The sequence below is a fragment of the Cydia splendana genome, chromosome 9 (assembly GCF_910591565.1).
Source record: "Cydia splendana chromosome 9, ilCydSple1.2, whole genome shotgun sequence".
Lineage (NCBI taxonomy): Eukaryota > Metazoa > Arthropoda > Insecta > Lepidoptera > Tortricidae > Cydia > Cydia splendana.
Window position 1 is genome coordinate 4,336,844 of NC_085968.1, and position 22,013 is coordinate 4,358,856.

The following is a 22,013-nucleotide window of genomic DNA, read 5'->3' on the forward strand; positions in this document are numbered from 1 at the left end:
AACGGGAATCTGCAGAAAACTGTACGTACCTACAGGGCCGTCTTAAACTATACTGGGGCCCCTGGGCACACATGAATTTGGGGCCCTGTTGGAAAGTAAAGAAAGCTAATTCAACTAATATATTTTGTCTAATATGATCTTCTATTCTTTTATTATGGGTAGGTAATCAAATGTACTGTTACTGTCTGTCCTTCGGGGCCCCCTAAGGATGGGGGCCCTGGGCACGGGCCTCGTGTGCCCTTATGGTAAAGACGGTATTGGGTACCTACTCGCAAAAAACGGGATGTTCAGTGGGAAAGAGCCCCTACTGCCCCTAGGTAGGTTATTTATGAACAAAGTGTGTCAACTGTGACCGTAATAATATAGTTCAGGTGCTTTGTTTACTATCAAAATGCAGCCTTTGATGTTGACAAAAAACCAACATCGATCGTCACGCGATGCAGAAGTACATAAAGCGTCAGGGTAGTTAAATATTGCTTGTATTATTTATTATTATTTATATATGAGTCCATGCAGAGTGTCCCACTGCTGGGAAAAGGCCTCCGTCCTCCCTTTCCATGTACCTATACCTATCCCGGTCTTGACCCGTCTCCCACCAGTTCCTGTCAATGGCATCGAGGTCATCTCGCCAACGCCGTCGAGGTATAAGTATTTATTATTTAAAAATACTTGCTGGTTGTTTTTTGCTATTGTAAAATCGCAGGCGTCACTTTCAACTGGAAAAGTAACATAATATAAAAACTAATAGGGAGTTTCACATAATATAATAATGTTACTTTGTACCATGTTTGTACCAGAGTTTGTACTTACTATGTTCAGCGAACTATGTTGTACATTTGCGAGCGAAGCGTTCCTAGATTGTTTCTAGAAGAAAATAATAAATAGACGGCATTCTTTATTGATAGATGGCGCTTGCGTGACCGATGAATGATGAATATTATATTATTGATGTTGTGTTCAAAATCATGTATTTTGATTAATAAAATTTAATTTAGTGACTAAATTCCAAGCAAAATTCAATAATAACGCATGAAAGCATGAAACATAATGTTTCTATCAGAAAATATACCATGTCTGTGCTGTCGCACGTGAAACCGAGCGCATCGCGTTCCCTTCACTGTCAGTTCAAAATTTGAATCTTGACGGTTACATAGTGGACGCTGTTTAGTCGTTGACTTATTGACTGTTTACGAACTATTTTTCAATAACTTTTAATTAAAGTAATAATTCAGTTTCATTGAATGTCATATGACTGGAAACCAAGTTGAAAATATTAATCGCAGTGTTCAGAAACAGCGTAATTTCATTATATTGATGATAGATGTGTTGAGATGAAAATGGTTCGAGCTGCTCCGTTGATCGGGGCAAAGTCAAGGTCTGGTGCTTTGCCCTCAAAGTGTGGATCTACTCTGAACATGGCAGCTAATATAAAAGTGGTGGTTCGCGTCCGCCCTTTGAACGAAAGGGAAAAAGCGGCAAACAACCGTGTGGTGGTCGATGTTGTCGACGATACTATGTTAGTTTTTGATCCCAAGGAAGAAATGCGTCCGTTTTTCTACCAAGGCGTCCAGCAGCCAACAAAGAATGTGTTACGCCGAGTGAATAAGGAGTTGAAGTTTGTATTTGACAATGTTTGTGGCCAGACAGCTAGTAATAAGGATATTTTTGAGTTGACTACTAAAGATGTTTTGGCGTCACTGATGGAGGGGTACAACTGTTCAGTATTCGTGTACGGCGCGACGGGAGCGGGCAAGACCTTCACAATGATAGGCAGTAAGGAGAACCCGGGGATAACATACCTGACTATGGAGCATCTCTTCTACACTATACATTCCTTTGAGAAGGAGAGAGAATTTGACATTGGTGTTTCTTATATTGAAGTAAGTAATTTTAAAGTTTAATTAATGTTTTTTACAAGTGAAATCTAGCACTTGCCAGAAAATCAAGCACTAATCGCAAAACAGATTACAAAAATTGTATGCAAGTTCTTGCTAGTCTAAACCTCGCTTTAAAAGTGACACAAACTAGATGAACTAAACTCAATTGCTGTTTCAGCTAGTACCTAAGCTGATTCATAATCTCATCTGTGTTAAATAAATTACATAAACACCTTTAACCCTTTATGGGGCACACCTGGATGTAATACGCACAGTGTTTTATAGAAGCCAAAAAAGTGACATCCTCATTTTATTGCAAATTACTGAAGTTTAGATCATTACAAATGCGAGACTAAAACTCCCGCGTGTCCAATTTGCGTAGTTTTTGTGTAATAATTTTTTGAAAATCGTGTTTTAGGCACCCGGATATTACGAAAAACTTAAAAAAAATTGCAAATCGTGTTATGAACTTTCCGTTGTTTAGTACTATTGGATAAACCGTTCGAAGACGCAAATTTAGAGGCAATAGTGACATCTCTAGGTATATTGGTTACAAAGATATTAATGAATTTATTGTTTTTGGTTTTTATTTTTTTTCCTCCATGTTCCGCCATAGTAGGAGCCCATATTTGTATGACAGCTTCATTTATACGTCTTCTATCTACACTATTTTTTACAAGACCTAATTCCATGGAAGATTGAATTTAAAGCCAATTAAAATTTTCGGTCAGGGCTGCCACTACCAATATCCGGGTACACCCGGATATAATATTAACGCTGTATAAAGTCTATTTCAATAGAACTTGCTAACTGTGTAAACAAACCGCCATATTGAAATTGTCTCTGAATGATGAATTTACTAGTGATGGCCAAGACTCCTACTTACTACTTTACTAATGTCAAACCATATCGAATAATAAAATACCAAAAGTATAAAACAAGTAGTTACTTATTTTTAATTTGTTTAATCACAATCAAAAGACAAATTAGTACCTAAGAATGATGTATTGATGTATTTTATAACCGCGGCGGTAGGTACAGAGCGTGGGTTGGGTAGTGTGTAGCGGGTTTATATCACAAACTTTAGTCACAACACTACCCATCACAGACAATTGTAGAATTGAAAAGAAACAAAACCGTCATTCCAGCAGGTCCTAATAACCTAACTTATGAACCCATTTTAAACTTTTAATTAAATATCCAAGATACAGTTATATGTTTGTGTATTTTACGGAACGGACCGTTTCTATAGTGTATATGTGTATGGTTTCAATGGTATTTGATGAGGTGGTGTGAAAATTCAAAGAGGTACAGTGATAAAACAAAGTTAAGTTGTTTGTTTACATAGTTAGCAAGTTCTATTGAAATAGACTTTACACAGTATAGCACTTTTATGGGTGGTAAAAATAAACTTTAATATGTTAATAAAAACCTACACATATGAAAGTAGTCTAAATAATACAAGTTTCAGATCAGTTATCATCAACAGTTTAATTTAAACAAAGCAGTAATCAGTGAAATTACATGTAACTAAAAAATAGACAACAGCTCTCTTCTGTATTTAATTATAAATAAAGTTTTTAAATACAACATCACAATCATCAAAAATCAAAAATTTCTCTCAAGAATTCTTTTTTAAGCCTTGGCGATCCAAACGGCGATTCCAAATCCACAGGCATCACCGGTATTCTTTTAAAATTCAGTATATCTTCTAAGTCCATATCAGCATCTGAAACAAAAAATATATTGAAACATACTGCCCTAAATTTAAATTCCAATTATTAAATGTTTAAAAATTAAATAAAATAAAGTTAGGGTCAAGTACGAGTTGGAGTTGCACATTGAGGATCTGTGTCATCGTACACTGTATGACATGGTAAATTTTTTTTAGACCCTTCGTATGCGAACCCGACTCTCACTTGCCTGATAGGTACTTAATAAATCAGTTCTCGAAGCAGTGGGATCACATTTTCTTCCATATGAACTCGAAACCAGATATCCCCAAGAAAATGGCGTATAAATAAAAATACCGAAGTGCCAACCCTAGCGGCCGGATAACCCGGATATAAAGTGTTTCGATGATTACTTGAATGTTCCACGGAATTAGGTCTTGTAAAAAATAGGGTGGATAGAAGACATATAAATGTTGTCATACAAATATGGGCTCCTACTACGGCGGAACATGGAAGAAAAAAAATGAAAACCAAAAACAATAAATTCATTAATAATTATCTTTATAACCAATATACCTAGAGAAGTCACAATTGCCACTAAATTTGCGTCTTTGAATGGTTTATCCAATAGCACTAAACAACGGAAAGTTTACAAAATAATTTGCAAATTATTAACGTTTTTCGTAATATCCCGGGGGCCTAAAACACGATTTTCGAAAAATTATTACACATAAACTACGCAAATTGGACACGCGGGAGTTTTAGTCTCGCATTTGTAATGATCTAAACTTCAGTAATTTGCAATAAAATGAGGATGTCACTTTTTTGGCTTCTATAAAACACTGTGATACGTAAAAATTACCACCCTATAACACACCCTATATCATTTTGTATTGTTTTCTTATGCAGAATTTTTAGGACTAGAGGCAATGTGGCTTAAATTGTTTATCTTTTTAATCTGGGCTGTTAAAGGATTACAAAATAATTGTAGTGAAACACAATTTTGTTTTTCATCTCCCGCTGCATCTGTCTGTTTGTGTGTTTGTATGTTCACGATAAACTCAAAAACGACTGAACAGATTTTCATGCGGTTTTCACCTATCAATAGTTTGATTCTTGAGGAAGGTTTATATGTATAATTTGTTAACCTGTGCAAAGCCCAGGTGGGTCGCTAGTATATTATAAATGTTACAAAATAACTATTGTGATGTTAATGTAATTTACATAATGCATGAGCCAACTTACTATCTCAATCATAATTCAGAATACCTATTAAAAAAACACATGTTCTTAGGTCTACAATGAAAATGTGTTTGACCTGCTCAAACCCTCTAAAACCCCCCTCCAACTCCGAGAAGACTCAAAGTACGGAGTGATGGTGGCCGGCATGACGCTAGAGAACATCAACACTGCCCGGGAGCTGCTGAATATGCTGGAGAATGGGAACAAGAACAGAACCCAGCACCCAACTGACGCTAATGCAGAGAGCTCGAGGAGTCATGCAGTGTTTCAGGTATTTTTCTATTCTAGGGTATTCAGGGTTTCTCCAGTAGTTGTAAGGTTTTGCAACAAGACACTACTCATGACGGGCGATCGGTGGCTGGCTCACTTTTGCAACTAAAAAATAAGAGTTTGAAAAAATTTCTGATCAATAGGCGGGTCCACACAGGTCACAGAGCGAGCAACGTCACGAGGAAATTTTCTCGCGCGGCAAACGGCCAATAAAGACGTGCTTCGGCTGAGGCAGCGCGCGCACTACCCTCGACAGAGCGCGCTGCCTCGGCCGAGGCACATCTACATGCCATGAAAGTAAATATCAGATTTTTCTAATATAGTATATCTTTCAGGTGTACATAAAAATGCGGTACAAAACCACCGGCCAAGCCCGCGTCGTAAAACTGTCCATGATTGATTTGGCGGGCAGCGAGCGCGCGTCCGCCACAGGCTGCAGCGGCGAGCGGTTCAAAGAGGGCGCTAATATCAACCGGAGTTTGCTATCGCTGGGGAACTGCATCAACAAGCTTGCTGACGGGAGCAGCTACATACCTTACAGGTGACATAATATTTAAAACTTATATTGATCATTAAGCTTACAATCATCTAAGTTGTTATTGTATGGTCGCTTGCAATTCCGGCGTGTCACGTAAGTAAAAAAAAAAAAAAAAATTAACTAATTTAGTATGTTCTTACAGGGACTCGAAGCTCACGCGCCTCCTAAAGGACAGTCTCGGCGGCAACTGCAAAACTGTGATGATTGCAAACATCTCCCCCGCCGCCGCGACTTATGAAGACACCTACAACACGCTCAAGTACGCTGCGCGCGCTAATAAGATACAGGTAAATACAAAAACTGCTTATGATCCAAGAAAACGAGGCCTAACACTCCTGACCTGCTAGCGTGACTTGCGTTCTCGCGGGCGACTCCATACATCTTGCGAGACTTCAAGTATGGACTTGCGCAACGAGAACTCGCGCTAGACAGTCAGGCGTGACACAAGCTCAGGTTGTCATATTCACACATCAACATTTGTAATGATGTTGGACTGGTAGCAAGTTTGAAAATACCATTACACTGCTTCTGACCCTCCATCCATTCTTACTACTACCGAACTGACTTTCATCATTCATTGAATTAATTCTTTATTCTTGTATAAAACAATACCTCCTTTTTTTGGGCAGTCGTGTAAAAAGTGTCCTGGCCGCGTAGCCAACATGCCAATCACTTATGCTCCGTAGCGATCGAAACGCAACTGGCACTGTCACACTAATATGGAAGAGTGATAGAGAGGCACAAAGCGTTTTGTTGTCGTAGCGATAGCGATTGTCACCTTGGCTAAGCCGGCTGTCTGCCTCATTAGGTACAGATTACAAACCTCTCTGTATGCCAATTCAATTTTAAATTCGTTTTACCGTTTTGTGGGATTTATATTAGTATCATAGGATGTTAACATCACACAGAAATAAATTACAATGTGGCTCTCCATATCAAAAGGTCCCTATTGGCAACTGCATAAAGTACTTATCGATATTAAAAGTCATATAAATGTAGAGTAAAACCGAGTATACTAGTTATTTACTAAAGACTTTGTTAACAGCTAAGTATCAAGAAGAACGTAGTGGATGGCGACATGAAACTCTCGCAGTACGTGAAGACAGTGGAAGAATTGAAGAGGAAAGTTAAGGAATTGGAGGCCAAGCTCTCGTTAAGTAGTGTGGCACCTCCAGTAGTTAAGGAGCAGCCCAACTTGGCCAAGGAGAAAGGTAGGGCTTTTTAACAAGAATCAAATAAAAACTTTACATCAAAAGCATTATTGCTTGTGTTACACACAATGTTTTTCATCACATAACTTGTTATAGTTGTTATTGTTAGTCGAAATAACATAAATTGATTTTAAACAAATACATATTCGTCGTACAGGCAAAATTCATAAAAGTGTACAACATTTTTCAAAATCAAAGCAGGCCAGGTCACTAGGAACAGAACATCTCGCTAATTTGAAAATAGGCGCGAAGGGTGGCTTTCCCACAGAGTTTTGGAATTTCGCGCCTTTTTCTATTGACAAATTGGTAACAAACAAAGTGGTAAAATCAGCTGTTACTGCCGTGAAATAACACTTTTTTTCCACAGTTTTTCACCAAGTGCAAGTATGTCACTCCCAAACACTGTCACTGCCAAGTCTGTGCAAACCTAGCGTTGCCGGATTGTAGAAATAAAAATTGAAATGTTTTTACACTTTTCACAACAGCACGAGCGGAGTGGCGCCGTCGTATCCTGGAAGGAGAGAAGTTGCACGTCGCTTGCGAGATGCATCTACTAGGCCTGCGAACAAGGGGTAAGCTTTTTCTGCCACATGACACATAATATTTGGTAAAGTTTTATTTCTTGACGTCTAGTCCCGCGTTTCAGAGAGATTGACACAAATGCGTAGTGTTTTTTTTTGCTTTGTTCTTAACATAATAATTTAGCGAGCGCGAGGCGCGAGCGATGGTGCGTCTCCGTTCCAGTTTGGGCAAAAATGCTTATATTTGTGTGTTTGGTTGTTCTCCTCTACACTCGATGGATATTTTAAATATGTATTAAATTTTATGCTCTGTAAGATATGTCAATGGACCTTAGTAGCTTCATAGCTTGACATTTATTTTTTGGATAAAGCTGATCGCAATGTTATTAATGTGTGTACAGGCAAGGTGCTAGCGCTGCGACACCGCCTGCGCTCGCGTGCTTTTACGCACGTAGCCGACTTGGCGCATAGATCCTCAAACGAGGCCATTGAACTGGTGAGTCCTTATATGTACTACTTATTTACCGTTTTATCATGTCTCGTATTTGTGTACTGAAAAAAATGTTCAGTACGGCGGTCTTCACATGGGATACATACTACTACTACATGGAAACTAGCCAAGACGACAATCGTATATCCACAAACGAAAAGAAAATAAAACCGGCCAAGTGCGAGTCGGACTCGCGCACGAAGGGTTCCGTACCATTACGCATAAAACGACAAAAAAATTACGTTCGTTGTATGGGAGCCCCACTTAAATTTTTATTTAGTTTTTAGTATTTGTTGTTATAGCGGCAACAGAAATACATCATCTGTGAAAATTTCAACTGTGTAGCTATCACGGTTCTCGAGTAGCAGCCTGGTGACAGACAGACGGACGGACGGACGGACGGACAGACGGACAGACGGACAAACGGACAGACGGACAGCGGAGTCTTAGTAATAGGGTCCCGTTTTTACCCTTTGGGAACTGATCCCCAAAAATGTATGGATGACAGATGCTAAGAAAAGTCACGTGACTATTTCCGTACATTATTTAAGTTTCGATTGACGTTCTCTATCAACGATTGTCACCTTTGCTAGGCCCCCAGAATGGCTAGCACATTTTCTTAAAACTCGTGTGAGAATAACGCATCTGCTCGACATCTTTTATCAAGTCGCGCGAGCCGCGGCAAGGTGTGCTAGCCATGTGGAAGGCTTGATTTATGCTTCTAATTTCTAAGGTTTGTAGATTATAGAAGACTTACTAACTACATCAATTAATAATTACCTCGCCTTCTGTTCAGTTGGAAATTAAATAGAAACCTTACACGGCATAGCCTTAATAGGTATTGTACCTAATTGATGTATAATTATATTCAAAACGCGTTAAATAGATTTATTGATTAAAAAAATTAAGATTCCAATATAACAAATATCTACTTACTCCCTTATTTATAAAATTTTACGGGCCTGATTTAGTTAAATTATGTTTTATCCCTTTCTTACAAATACATAAGTCGAAATGACAGATAAAGACGATTATTAGCTAATTGAGTTTTGTAGCGCGTACGCGTTTATGAATAAGGAGGTTAGTAAACAACCTAATATGCTATAGCGATAGGACATCAATTAATTAATATTAACTTTATATTCTGTGCCTCTGTCGAACTATTTTTGTTATTAATACGCTCCAATTACTTTCCAACAATTTCTAACTACTTTATAAACTCCAGTTAAAAACTTACATAAAGCTCCAAATTTAATTGAGCAAATTTCTTACTGCTTAAATATTAAATTTATAATTATTCCATTTGAATCAGAATTAAGTTACATTTTGAAATTTATCGATTATTCCATTATCCAGATGGTCACAGAAGACATCCCCCGCCAAGAGCGCGCCGCCGAAAGCTACGAGAAAAAGGCCCAAAATTTAGACGAGAAAATACTCGCAGCACAAACCAAATGCGACGAGAGCTGGCAAAGGTTACAAACTACCTTAGAACAAGCTGCCACTGAATGCCCAGACCTAAGAGACTTCACAGACAAAGTCATCCTCCAAAGAGAACTAAGACTAACCAAAGCGAGTGACAACCTCAGACACAAGCTGCTTTGGATACAGAACAAGGAAATCAACATGTTCACAGAATACATGAGCGAAATGCCCAGCATGCTCAGAAAACTATATCTAACCTTAAAAGGATACGATAAAGTACCTCCAGCGTTAGCTACAGAATACATAGATCTTATGAAAAAAGCTAAATCTATGAAATCTATATCCTGGGACACGGAGAATGAGTGTAACGACCCACATTTCAAATCTATTTCTTGCCTAAATATTAACGAAGATGATGTGCAGAGTAAATTGAACTCTATAGTCGATATAGTCACGGATAGCGATGACCTAACCGATGCAGAGAACCGTGAAGTCTCGCCGAAGAAACGCAAGGGTACGCCTATAAAGCTGGCCAATAACGAGACTATAGTCATCGATGATTCCTTCGAGAATTTAGATGCGACGAGAACACTGAACTCGGCTAAAAAGGTGAAGCGAGAGGCTGATGTGGTGTCTGATATAGAAAATGCTGGAGTTATAGATCCAAACGACTTGAACTCCACTTTTGTGTTGGCCGGTAAAATGGAGGCGTTGAAAAAACCAAAATTGGAGCCTAATTTGAAACTGAATGTGAAGCATGAACCTGTGTATTTGAAGCGAGGACTGACGGACAGGACAAATGTACAGAGGACCATTAATTTTAATGACAAAGGTAAATATTTATTTTATGTCTTTAAATGTAACACACAGGTAAATAGTCTTATTTTATTTGATTTTAGATGAAATTAAAAATTATTATGTATTAAATAATTATTTATTTTAATATAAATTTAATTTAGTTTTAATCTGGACACAACCACTATTTTGAGATAGTTATTTGGGTACCTAGTTTACCGAGTAATGGAATCATCAGAATGGCTGCCGCATCGCTGAATTTTAGTAAAAAAAATTAAGAGTATACTTTACAGTTAGTTTCTTTGTTATTTGGATCCATAAGAAATTCCGGGAACTCTTTAACTTTTATTTTAGGTACATCTGCAGGCTTAGCACAAAGGCATACCGACAGTATCTTGCCCGTAAGATAGACTTCACGTCTTTTTGTAACTGTATTATGTAGACAGGGACGGCTTCTTTTCTCTCGGGAGACACTATTGTGGCGCGGAGCTGTTGTGCTAAGGCTAAGTACTGTGATTTCTAATTTACAGTAAACTCATGTATTTTGGCGACACCTTTGACATTTTAACAACTGTTAAATGGCGTTCTAAAAGTTTTAACTTTTTGAACGCCAAACGGCGCATCCATTTGCCGTGCCACTGACGCCACGGGGGTAAAATTTAGTTTTGTGAATAATGTGCATTATGCCAACCTAAAAGTGGGGTGTTTTTTAGTAGATTTTCATCAAAAAACGATCGACGTCTTTGGCGTCGTTACTGCCATCTTTCCTATGTCGAAAGATGGCAGTAAAACTGTGACTACAAATGAACGTTAACAATACGCCTCTCTACTAAATTCTGTTTGCTTATACAGTATCCATGGTGAAGCCGGTAGTGGGCAAGGCGCTGCCGCTGCGGCGCGCCGCGGCGCCGCGTGCGCCGGGCTTCGGCTCCAGCCTGGCGCGCGACGGCACGCCACTCACGAGGAACACGCAAGGTACGCCACTCTACACCTTAATGTCACTAACGAGGAACACGCAAGGTACGCCACTCTACACCTTAATGTCACTAACGAGGAACACGCAAGGTACGCCACTCTACACCTTAATGTCACTAACGAGGAACACGCAAGGTACGCCACTCTACACCTTAATGTCACTAACGAGGAACACGCAAGGTACGCCACTCTACACCTTAATGTCACTAACGAGGAACACGCAAGGTACGCCACTCTACACCTTAATGTCTAGGCAGTAAGGTCGTGTGTCATGTGTTGTTGTATGCAACTATATGTCTATGTCGTCAGGTCACTACTGAAACTCATTCATTACTACCGCAAGTTCGGAACCGTACACTATACTAGTACCAAACGAGGTTTTTTTGCTATTAATAAGTTTTGGTTGTCACCTGACGATTTGTAAGTTGACATGGTTTTTGTTTGGGTAAAGATTTGGTTTTTATACAGTACGTAAACTGACGGAAAGCGTATATTATTCAGGCTGGATTTCTTAAATGGGCCCGTGTGGGAAAAATTAATTCCTCGTATGATATCATTCTACTTATAGTGCGCGTACACGTTCACAAATCAAAAACTTACACTCAGTAACTGTACTAATTGTAATCATTTAATACTATCAAATCAGCTCCGTTTTACGCTTTGCCTTTAGTAAGTTAATATACTGTATAATTTTAATTGATTGGGTTGGATACCTATATGTTACTAACAACAACCTATTGTTCCATGTGCCGTCCTGTGCCGTGACTAACACTTAACAGCGAGCGAGAAGGTTGTCGGGTATAAATCCATGCGTGCGAGAGAGAGGGTCGCCGCTCATCCTTACTCGCGGCCGCGTCGGTGATACGAGGTATGTTATTGTATGAGCAAACGAAAAGGTTGTCGGGTATAAATCCATGCGTGTGAGGGAGAGGAACGCCTCATACTTACTCGCGGCCGCGTCGGTGATACAACGTATAGTATAGTAGTTAGTTTTCAAGCTGGCAAGGACGGCTAACTCATTTTCTATTCTAAGTAAAACCGCACGTGCTACTTACCTGCATAAAAAAGGTTCGGTCACTTTAACCAGTTATTTAATTACAACCCCTATGGAAATTGCAATAAGATTCAAAATTAAGGAAAAATATCTTGCGATTATTTTGTGTGGTCCCTCTACCGGCTACTGAGTGCCGGCGAGTCGAACGCAACAGAACCAGTCTAAAGATGCGTAACAAAGGGGTTGTGCACAAATCACGCGAGGTGTTTTGGCTAATTTTTGAGCCCCCCTCCCCCTTGGTGATATTTGGTGAGATTTTTGATTACCCCCCCTTCTCCACATAACCTCTCGTGTATTTTTTTTATCCGACCGGTCAAGGCCACGCGCTCCAAAATTTCGTAAAATAGACTCGCTATTTTGAATTGAAGTGCGAAGTGAAGATTTATGTTTAAAGAAACCCAGAAAAATCTTCTTACTCATGTGGTAGGTATTTTTTCTTAGGTTCATTCACTGTAGAAAAATACACGTGAGGTCTCCTTATACCCCCCCTCCCCCAACGTGATCTGTCGTGATATTTTCGTGATTCCACCCCCCCTATCGAACCTCGCGTGATTTGTGCACAAGCCCAAAGGCGCGTTATCGGAGAGCGCACTTAAACTGGTATTTTGAGTGTTGGACTAGCGCGCACTCAGGTGCCAATTAGAATTGTACACCAAACAACGAACATTTTTTTTGCAGGTAGTAGCTCGTGCGGATTTACTTACAATAGATAAAGAGTTAGCCGTAAGGGCCAGCTTGAAAACTAACGACTATACTACACTCGTATACTTTAGTTTTCAAGCTGAGCCAGTTGAGTTTCTATTGTCTATTGTAATTAGGGTTGCCAACCGTACTATATTATATAGTATTGTACTATATTTTGGCTCTCTGTACTATATACTTTTGGAAAAATATATAATACGCTAAAATACTATATTTCCGATTAAACGTATATTACACTCATGTTTAGTATTTTATCTAAAAGTACTATATTTTTTTGAAATGTACTATATTTTTGATGCCTTATTCTGGAAAATACTATATTCCACCAAAAAAAAGTTGGCAACCCTAATTGTAATAGAAACCGCAAACCGATGCGCCATAAAAATGGTTCAGACTAGGCTACCTGGTCTAGAAGGGCAACTATGCCTTACTGAATTTAGTCTGGTTACATCACTACATGTATCTATGTAAATATATAACAAAGAGTTGGTACCATCGCTCACACTCTTAACTGTCCATCGGTGGACCTTATTCCTTTTGCAATAAAGTCCACCGATGGACAGTTAAGTGTTGCTGTTTGTACAACATCCTAAATACCTCTTTAAGACCATAGGAGGGTAAGTCTTAACAAGAGAATATAATTATAATACTAAAGCACAAACTCATGTCTAGAGAGCTTGCATGTTGCCTGAATTCCAGTTACGTTGCCGGACGGGCTTAGAGCGCTAGGTATTCTGTATACACGTTTCTTGCCGTGGACGAGTTAACGGTAAAGACCGCGTATCTCCACACAACGCGTTCTCAGTATTTATGTGGGAAATGCCGTTTAAAGAGAATATAATTTTTGTACAAATTCATGTCTAGAGCTTGTATGTGGCCTGAATTCCAGTTAGGTTGCTGGACGGGCTTAGAGCGCTAAGTATTCTGTAGGTATAAACGTTTCTTGCCGTGGACGAGTGAATGGTTAAGACTGCGTATCTCCGCACAGTCGCGTTGTCAGTATTGATGTAAGTAATCGCCTTAAGTTGTCATCATAATAAATAGAATAAAAATAGCCTTTATTTCCCTGAAGAGTACAGGTACATCATTATTAACTTATTTAACGTATAAAACTTAAAACAAAAATAAAATACTAAAATCAGGGCGTTGAGAAAACTACTAAGCATATGCGAGGAATACGTAAGTAAACATGGCTTACTGTATAACGCTAAGAAAAGCGAATATATGGTATTTAAGGCCGTCGGAGGCAAGCTACCGGAAAGTGTACCTGCCATAAAACTTCATAATAACATTAATAACGAACTCAAGCGCGTGTATACATTTAAGTATCTTGGACACTATGTCATCGACGACCTTAAAGACCAATTAGATATAGAAAGGGAGCGCAGGGCACTGGCAGTCCGATGCAATATGCTAATAAGGAGGTTTGCACGGTGTAGCCAACAGGTAAAAATAACGTTATTTAAAGCCTATTGTCAGGTTTTCTACACGTGCAGCCTCTGGACTAGTTATACGCAGAAGACTATCAGTTCCCTGCGCGTCCAATATAATAATGGTTTCAGGATGTTGTTGGGGCTGTCCCGTTTCTGCAGCGCATCGGGCATGTTTTCACAAGCTCGCACAGACGACTACTATGCAATAATAGGCAAGAGAACTGCCTCGTTGCTCTGCAGAGTGCGGGCTAGCTCCAACCCCATCCTGGCTACTGTAGCGGGCCGATACGACTCACCTATAATGCGGCATTTTGAGCGTGTTTTAACCGCTACTAGGTGATTATTATTGTTATTGCTGTCTGTGTGTGTGTGTGTTTGTCGATTTATGATTTTGTTCCACTAACACTTAGTTTTTAATATTAATTGTTACTAACCATTATGGGCCATTGTTGTCTTTTAATAAATAAATTAAATTAAATTAAAATTAGGTGGTAAACAATTAGTAAATTACGTGGGAATCATCCATTTCTGGACGAAGGCCTCCTCCATCTCATGCCAGTCGTTCCTGTTTTGGGCTAGGCGGGTCCAGTGGTTTCCGGCAACTGACACGATGTCATCTTTCCAGCGGCGAAAAGGATGTCCGTGTTTCCGTTTGCCCTCGGCTCGTCTGGTGAACCAGTGCAGTGCACTGGTTGTCATCACACTTAAAACAAAAACGCATTTCTAGAATAAGAATTACGGTTTGAAATCGAATGATGAAAAGGAATGTCAAACGATTTAAGGGTTAATATGGTCCAGATTAAAAAAAATACACGATCAAGCCTCATCGCCCCTTTAAAGTCCTTAAAATGCTACATTTAAGGAAAAAATACAAAAGGATGATGTTACAGGCTGGTAATTTTTGCCGTATAATATCTAAGTTCTCCCTATAAACGGTCAATGTTGTTTTGTGTTGATAACCCTAAATGTAAGGTCAAACGAAATCCTTCCCGGACGATTTTAAAGCCGAAATAATAATATTAGGGTAAGGCCGGAGCGCGGCTTGTTTATATTAAACTCCTAATCCTAAAACTACTAACACGTTTTACTGACTTTTGCTTTAAAGTTAGTTTTATAAAATAAACAGTACCTGTACTATGTTTATGAGTACAATATTAAATTTTCACTTTAATCTTCATTTCAGTATTACAGATAATATAATGATATAACATAAGGTCAATTGGGTGAAGACCGTCTATGGGATAAGACCGTCTACAACCTCTTGTCGCTTCTCTAAAAAAAAGTAAATGGTAATTTTTTTTTGAAAACACCCACGAATACGAGAGTTCCTGCCCTATGACGTTATTACCAACGGAAAATATTATACGTATGCCGTCTTCACCACATTTACCATATCCAGTTTTTGTACTTCTAGATATTTCTATAGAAACTGACCCGTTTTCACTGCACTAGAGGGTATTTCAAGTAAGTGTATACATAACTTCAAGGTTTTCTTTTGTTTCAGAGCTGAAAGGGCGCGTGTTCAAAAGGAAATATGCGAGCAAAGTACTTTATAAGCTGTGACTTCCACATTCAGAGTTGTAACATAGTTTAGTTCAAATAGTAACTGCAATTAGGTTAGATCGGTCGCCGCATGCATATCAAAGGTTGCCAGGCAACCGACATACCGACCGCACTTCGTGTATCCTATCGCGGGTATTAAAATGACAGAGGGTTCAACCATTTTGTCCAACCGATTTGTCAGGAAAGCAGGATCATTGGGTAGGTTACAGATGTTGTGCATAATTGTTTTCCATCGTATTTTCTCGGAAACGTTCGTATCTGTCATGCTACTTCAGTCAACCTCAGTACTTTTTGTAACGAATCCGACTGAAATAGCAAGACACGAACGCTTTGCGTGAAAATACGATGGAAAATATGCACTACTAATTATTAGATAGCATAATTATGCACTACATATGTAGTAAATTGGCATGAAACTGGTCAAACGAATTGTCATTTTAGTATCATGAGTCACTGGCAGTGTCAAAACTGACATATACGCTAACGTCTACTCAATTTAGTTTCTATACATCTCGCTCGCACTAATATGCGAGTACGAGCGAGATGCATAGAAAGTAAGTTACATTCTCGATAGCGCTTATGTCAGTGCCAAACTGATGGTGGCACATAGGATATAAAAACAGCTTAGGGTGGTATTCCACCTGTACAATTTCTTTGTCCAATGTGTATTTGCGTCTCACATTTTGCTTAGTGAGAGAGTGAGACGCAATGCACATTGGATCAAGAAATCGGACAGATGGAATACCACCCCTATGTAAACGAAGCAGCGTTGCACCATAATTTCATATCTAGGTGTTATGATGGTTTCATAATACGGAAACGTGTAAGAACTGGCCACCGGCCAATAACTGGCCACCCTAAACTAAAAATGAATTCTATTCTATAAACAGAATTCATTTTAGTATAAGGTTTCAATAACCGGCCAGCCTTCAATAGCCACCTTTAAAATTAATTCTGTTTATAGGTGAATAGAATTCATTTTTAGTTTAGGGTGGCCAGTTACTGGGGAAAGTGGGGAATTACCCTACATCACGAAATAATTTAATTTCTCTGAATTAAAAATAATCAGGAGATTCAACTAGACTTGATTTTCATAAGCATAAGGCCGACCTTCATTTGTAACAGAATGTTACGGTAATTATTAAGAATTTTATTTGTAGTCTTATTTTAATTTGTAAGAATTTAGACTAAAGCATATTTAGATTACGTTGTTTACTGAGAAAATATTCTTAGCTTTAATATTTTTAATTTGTGTGCTTAGTAACATAGCTTGGCTGATGTATTTTATACTGAAATTGTGGAATTTCTATAACGATTGTATTTTTTTTAGTTTTCTACGAAGGTTTGATATGTACCTTATTTAATGTAGTAAATTATGTAATTATATTTGTATTTAGTATACATTGTAAGATGTTGATCTGATACAAAAAATATTACCGACAATAAGTAACTTGCCTGTTTTAAGAAGTGTGCTTAATCCTTTTTACAAGATTTTATCCTGCCTTAGGCCTCTAGTCCGCGGCACGGTTTGACCACAGCGCCGCTAAGACCGCTGACAATGCAATATAATGATGACATTGAACCGATCTGATGATGTAGATTGTAGACCTAAGGACCATAGGTAATAGGTGATACTGAACTGATAAAACAACTCAGAGTTGTTGTTGTGTTAATGTTAGAATCGTCTCGAAGAATATATTTAGTATGACTGCTGGAAGAAAAGTGCAATCGGCGATAAAAGTACTTAAAAAAAACACTATTATTACCATTTGATTCAGGTCGTCGCCTTACACAATTCCGTTTTTGCACGTGAGATAAGTTATCCGTCATTTTCTAATTAATATCGTTAGTAAGAGGCTGAACCTAGTAGGTATATCACGGCCGCGATTTGGTGTCTTGGTACCCATACACACCTTACACATGTAAGTTGCGGAAAGTTTTTAAAAAGTTGTAAGTTCTCGGAAATTTTAAGAAGAAATAAAGGAAGTCTTCAATTTGGAAATGGAAAATTTCGGCAACCAGTCATTTTTGTACCTGGTTTATAAAAAACAAAGGTTTAAGATGACATTTATTTCATAATCCTTTAGAGTTTTTAGGCGGCGCGCGAACTCGCATGCGATTTTAGTTACATTGCGGACTGTTGGTTAAGTCCAATTCAACCGACCGATCAAAAACCGCAATGTAATGAAACTGGCATGCGAGTTCTCGCATCGTCTAAATGAGGCCTAAGCTCACTCTTACCTTGCTGATGGCAAGGTATGGAAGTGTGCACATAGGTCATTTCTCTTCGCCGAGACAGACTAGCTATCGACTGTTTTCTTATTCAAGAAACGGTTGTACAGCTACTGAATGTCTACCTCGAACCATGTTCGACGTGTTGCCTCCCTGTTACACTTACGTACGAATTTACAAGTGCGACAGAGGCAACACGTCGAACGTGGTTCGAGATAGGCCCTCTGATCCCGCACGAGGAATTTTAGTTCTAATACTTCTAATTGTTCCTTTCTGTACTCAAAAGTTTTTCTTCAAAATTGGTGAAATAAATATCTACAATAATAGTACAGTCGCCATCAGATATATCGGAGCGGCCAAGGTGTTCACAATATCTGAACACGCGCTCTAACGCCCTGACAATAGAGGCGTGTTCCGATATTTGTGAGCACCTTGGCCGCTCCGATATATCTGATGGCGACTGTACAGCCCATAATTAAACAGAAACCGGTTTTAGCCGATATACAGCCTGGCAAAAAAGAGTAGAAATTTAAAGGGGCGACACTACAGTGTTGCCACTTTTAAATTTCTACTCTTTTTGCCAGGCTGTAAGCCAGTCAGTTTCGCAATTTTCTTCAGAAATATCTCTAAAACGTCTAACAATTTCCTTGGAATGGAAACTTCCTTTATTTCTTGTGATTAAAAAAAAAATCCGAGAACTTTTTCAACTTTTTTACCGTACCGGTAAAATGGTGTGACTAGGAAAAAATGGGGTTACTTAATGGTTTTAAAAGGCTACAAATATAATGACCACCAAAAAATACTTTGGTACCCTAAATAAAAAATCATGCTTACCAAAAAAAAATACTGAACACCAAAAAAATAAGGCCTAAAAATACAAAAGTACCACCACTTTAATTATGACTGCACTTCAAATTGTATTCAAATACCAAATATATTGAATGATCACCAAAAATCATTAATGATCACCAAATCTTGAAGACCAAATTAATGCGATATTTTCACCTAAATAAACCACTATGATTACCAAAAAATTTATACATATTACCAAATAAAGTAAACTGATGCCAAAATTACTAGCCCCTCCCGCTCAACCCCCCGTAGCCCGCACCGCATACCTACCTAACCTAATCTACTTTTCTAGTAGCATTTCGTTATGCTACTAGAAAAGTAAGTTAAACTGCTATTAGTTAAGTGGGTTAGGTTAGGTTAGCACTGCGACCCTTACAGAAACGAAATGGTACTAGAAAAGTAGGTTAGGTTAAGTTTCAACTGCTACCCATACAGATACGAAACGCTACTAGAAAAGTGGGTTAGGTTAGGTTTGAACTGCGACCCATACAGAAACGAAATGCTACTAGAAAAGTGGGTTAGGTTAGGTTTGAACTGCGACCCTTGCAGAAAAGAAATGCTACTAGAAAAGTGGGTTAGGTTAGGTTTGAACTGCGACCCTTACAGAAACAAAATGCTACTAGAAAAGTGGGTTAGGTTAGGTTAGAACTGCGACCCTTACAGAAACAAAATGCTACTAGAAAAGTGGGTTAGGTTAGGTTAGAACTGCGACTGTTACAGAAATAAAATGCTACTAGAAAAAGGTGACGAAGTGGATTAATTAATTTAATAGGATAACGATATATTAAATAATTGCACATTTTTAAGTAAAATGTGGTTACAATTTTGTGATCATTTACTATTTTTGCGTTTACAATGATTACTTTGGAGCCATTTGCTTTAATAGGATAGCAAGATTTAAAAATTTGGTTATCATTTTACATTAAAATGGAGTTCTAATTTTGGTGGTCATTTTACTATTTTTGGGTTTACAATGATTATTTTGGTGTCATTTTCTTTAATAGGATAGCAAGATGTAAAAATTTGGTTATCATTTCACATTAAAATGGGGATTGAAATTTGGTAATCATTGACTATTTTTGGGTTAATAATGATTATTTTGGTGTCATTTCCTTTAAAAGGATAGTAAAATGTAATAAAATTGGTAATCATTTCACATTAAAATGGTGTTATAATTTTGGTGATCATTCATGATTTTAGGGTGGTAAAATAGATTTTTTTGGTATTAAATTTTACTAAATCTGGTGATCAGTTAAATAGCAGCCGTTTTAAAACGGTCCCAAAATTCGCATACATATTCGATTACTCGAATTGTTCAAGTAACTAGAGTTAGACCAAAAAAAGTCTGCAGCGATTTTGATAGCCCACGCAGTGCAACTGTCATAATTTCATAAAAGTGTGACGTTTAAAATAACACTTGCACTTCGTGGGCTATCAAAATCGCTGCAGACTTTTCTTGGTCTAACTCTAGTTAAATTGTTAATGACTTCATATTTACCTACTACCAAAAATCCTGTGATTTTTTTTAATTATGGCCCACCTCGTTTACGGTAACACATTTGTAAGCTTCCTCATCATCATTCTTAATTTGGGAACAAGAATTCCGAAATAATACTTGTTATACAAACAGCAACACTTAACTGTCTATCGGTGGACCTTATGCCGGTATCGTCTTGGGTCGTCCCATTCGTTTTTCGTCAAGTTCTTAAATTAGTCTTATTCTGCTTTCGTCACTCATTCTACATCGAAAGCCATGCACCGACGATTGTGACGAATGTAGAATGAGTGACGAAAGCAGAATAGGACTAATTTAAGAACTTGACCAAAAACGAATGGGACGACTCAAGACGATACCCTTATGCCTTTTGTAATAAGGTTTATTTTAGACAGTTAACTGTGTGGGCGATACAAATCCATTTTGATCTGATATGAACGATTTGTATTTAGTGTTACCACATTAATTAAATTGATAGCGAACATTTAATTTGGAATCTAATTATTTATGCATAATATTACCGTTGCATCGGTTTTGGCATTAAAATGCAAATGGCGGTCGAATACCGGAGTCGATTTGTATGATTAAACATTCAACTAGATTATGCAGACTAATGTATTTTATATTAATTATTAAGTTAGCTAATTAGCGAGCAAATGTATTTTATATAAATATTGTTTGTTTTGTATTATGTGTGAACTAATAACTGATTTATTAAAGAGGATTGACTGAAAGTTGTTTGGTTTTTGTTTCTCACTCTTCCATATTAGCAGGGGTGCGAAACTCCTCCCTTCGGGCAAACTCGGCTCCGCTCGGCTCAGCATTGCTCCGAGGGTTGACACAACTTGACCTCCCTTTGCGTGCACGACCACAGATAAGATAATGACTTGAATTTTGACAACCCTAAATAGCCGAAAGGGATAGTGCCATTTATTAGAAAGGGACAGCATTGTTCGACCCTGAAACGCTGTCAAACTTCGGTTTTGTAAGTTTCCTGTCTGTACGGTAGTACTATTATTTATTCTGTGATATTAGCGCAACAGTGACAGTTGCGTTACGTTCGCTATGGAGCGTAAGCGATTGGCATGTTGGCTACGCGGCCTGGCCTGTATTACCATCTCTAATGCGCGTTCATACATTATCCATAGATTGCAGTTTGGCTGGCAATGTATGCGCAGGGGAATCGTTGATGAAGCGAGCTTTCCCAACGTGCTCTATCAGTAAGCCGAACCATGTTAATTCATACACGCTCTCACTGTTTTAGTACCTATTTAGTTAGTGCTCAATTCACGAAGGTATTCTTTTTTTTTGTCTCAAAAGAGCGTGCAGTCTTTAACGGTAAGTACTGCCGCTGAAAAAGATCGGATGGGCGATGGACTGTATTTAAATGATAAGAGGATTTTACCTTCGATATTGAGCAAGTATATTTAATTATATTTTAGTATTTACAAGGAATTTGAAAAACACAGCATTTGACACGAACACGACCAATCTGAAGATCTATAATGTCAGTTTCTTTAAGTTTAAGACAGTTGTGTAGGTGTGGTGTCGTTGTATAGGTCTTTTAAAACGAATAAGGGTCTTCAAGAACCATTTTTTGATCAACTTAATATTTTCGGAAATAATCGATCAGAAAGAAAAAAAGTTGTGTTTTACCCTTTAGTT

General features: G+C 38.2%; 1 protein-coding gene and 1 long non-coding RNA gene across 3 annotated transcripts in view; one reads left to right on the top strand and one right to left on the bottom strand.

The window, feature by feature from the left end:
* The window catches only part of LOC134793414 (uncharacterized), a 314,149-nt gene that overhangs the window by 198,824 nt on the left and 93,312 nt on the right, over positions 1 to 22,013 (bottom strand). The gene's annotated exons all lie outside the window — the stretch shown is intronic.
* On the top strand, positions 1,161 to 17,150 carry LOC134793342 (kinesin-like protein KIF18A). Of its 2 annotated transcripts, XM_063764890.1 has the most exons (11): positions 1,161 to 1,880; positions 4,845 to 5,063; positions 5,398 to 5,603; positions 5,743 to 5,887; positions 6,646 to 6,811; positions 7,297 to 7,383; positions 7,734 to 7,828; positions 9,179 to 10,079; positions 10,895 to 11,017; positions 11,797 to 11,885; positions 15,711 to 17,150. In XM_063764890.1, the coding sequence occupies exons 1-10, from the start codon at positions 1,332 to 1,334 to the stop codon at positions 11,877 to 11,879; spliced, it is 2,574 nt and encodes an 857-aa protein (XP_063620960.1). In that variant the 5' UTR covers positions 1,161 to 1,331; the 3' UTR covers positions 11,880 to 11,885; positions 15,711 to 17,150. The 2 variants fall into 2 exon arrangements, with proteins under 2 accessions (XP_063620960.1, XP_063620961.1); XM_063764891.1 differs by lacking the exon at positions 11,797 to 11,885 and having other exon boundaries at positions 1,162 to 1,880.

Bases quoted from the DNA above. Each gene is read 5' to 3' on its own strand.
- LOC134793342 (XM_063764890.1), top strand. From the start codon at position 1,332: ATGAAAATGGTTCGAGCTGCTCCGTTGATCGGGGCAAAGTCAAGGTCT. The intron at 1,881-4,844 runs GTAAGTAATTTT...ACATGTTCTTAG, and splicing joins TTGGTGTTTCTTATATTGAA to GTCTACAATGAAAATGTGTT. The intron at 7,829-9,178 runs GTGAGTCCTTAT...TCCATTATCCAG, and splicing joins CAAACGAGGCCATTGAACTG to ATGGTCACAGAAGACATCCC.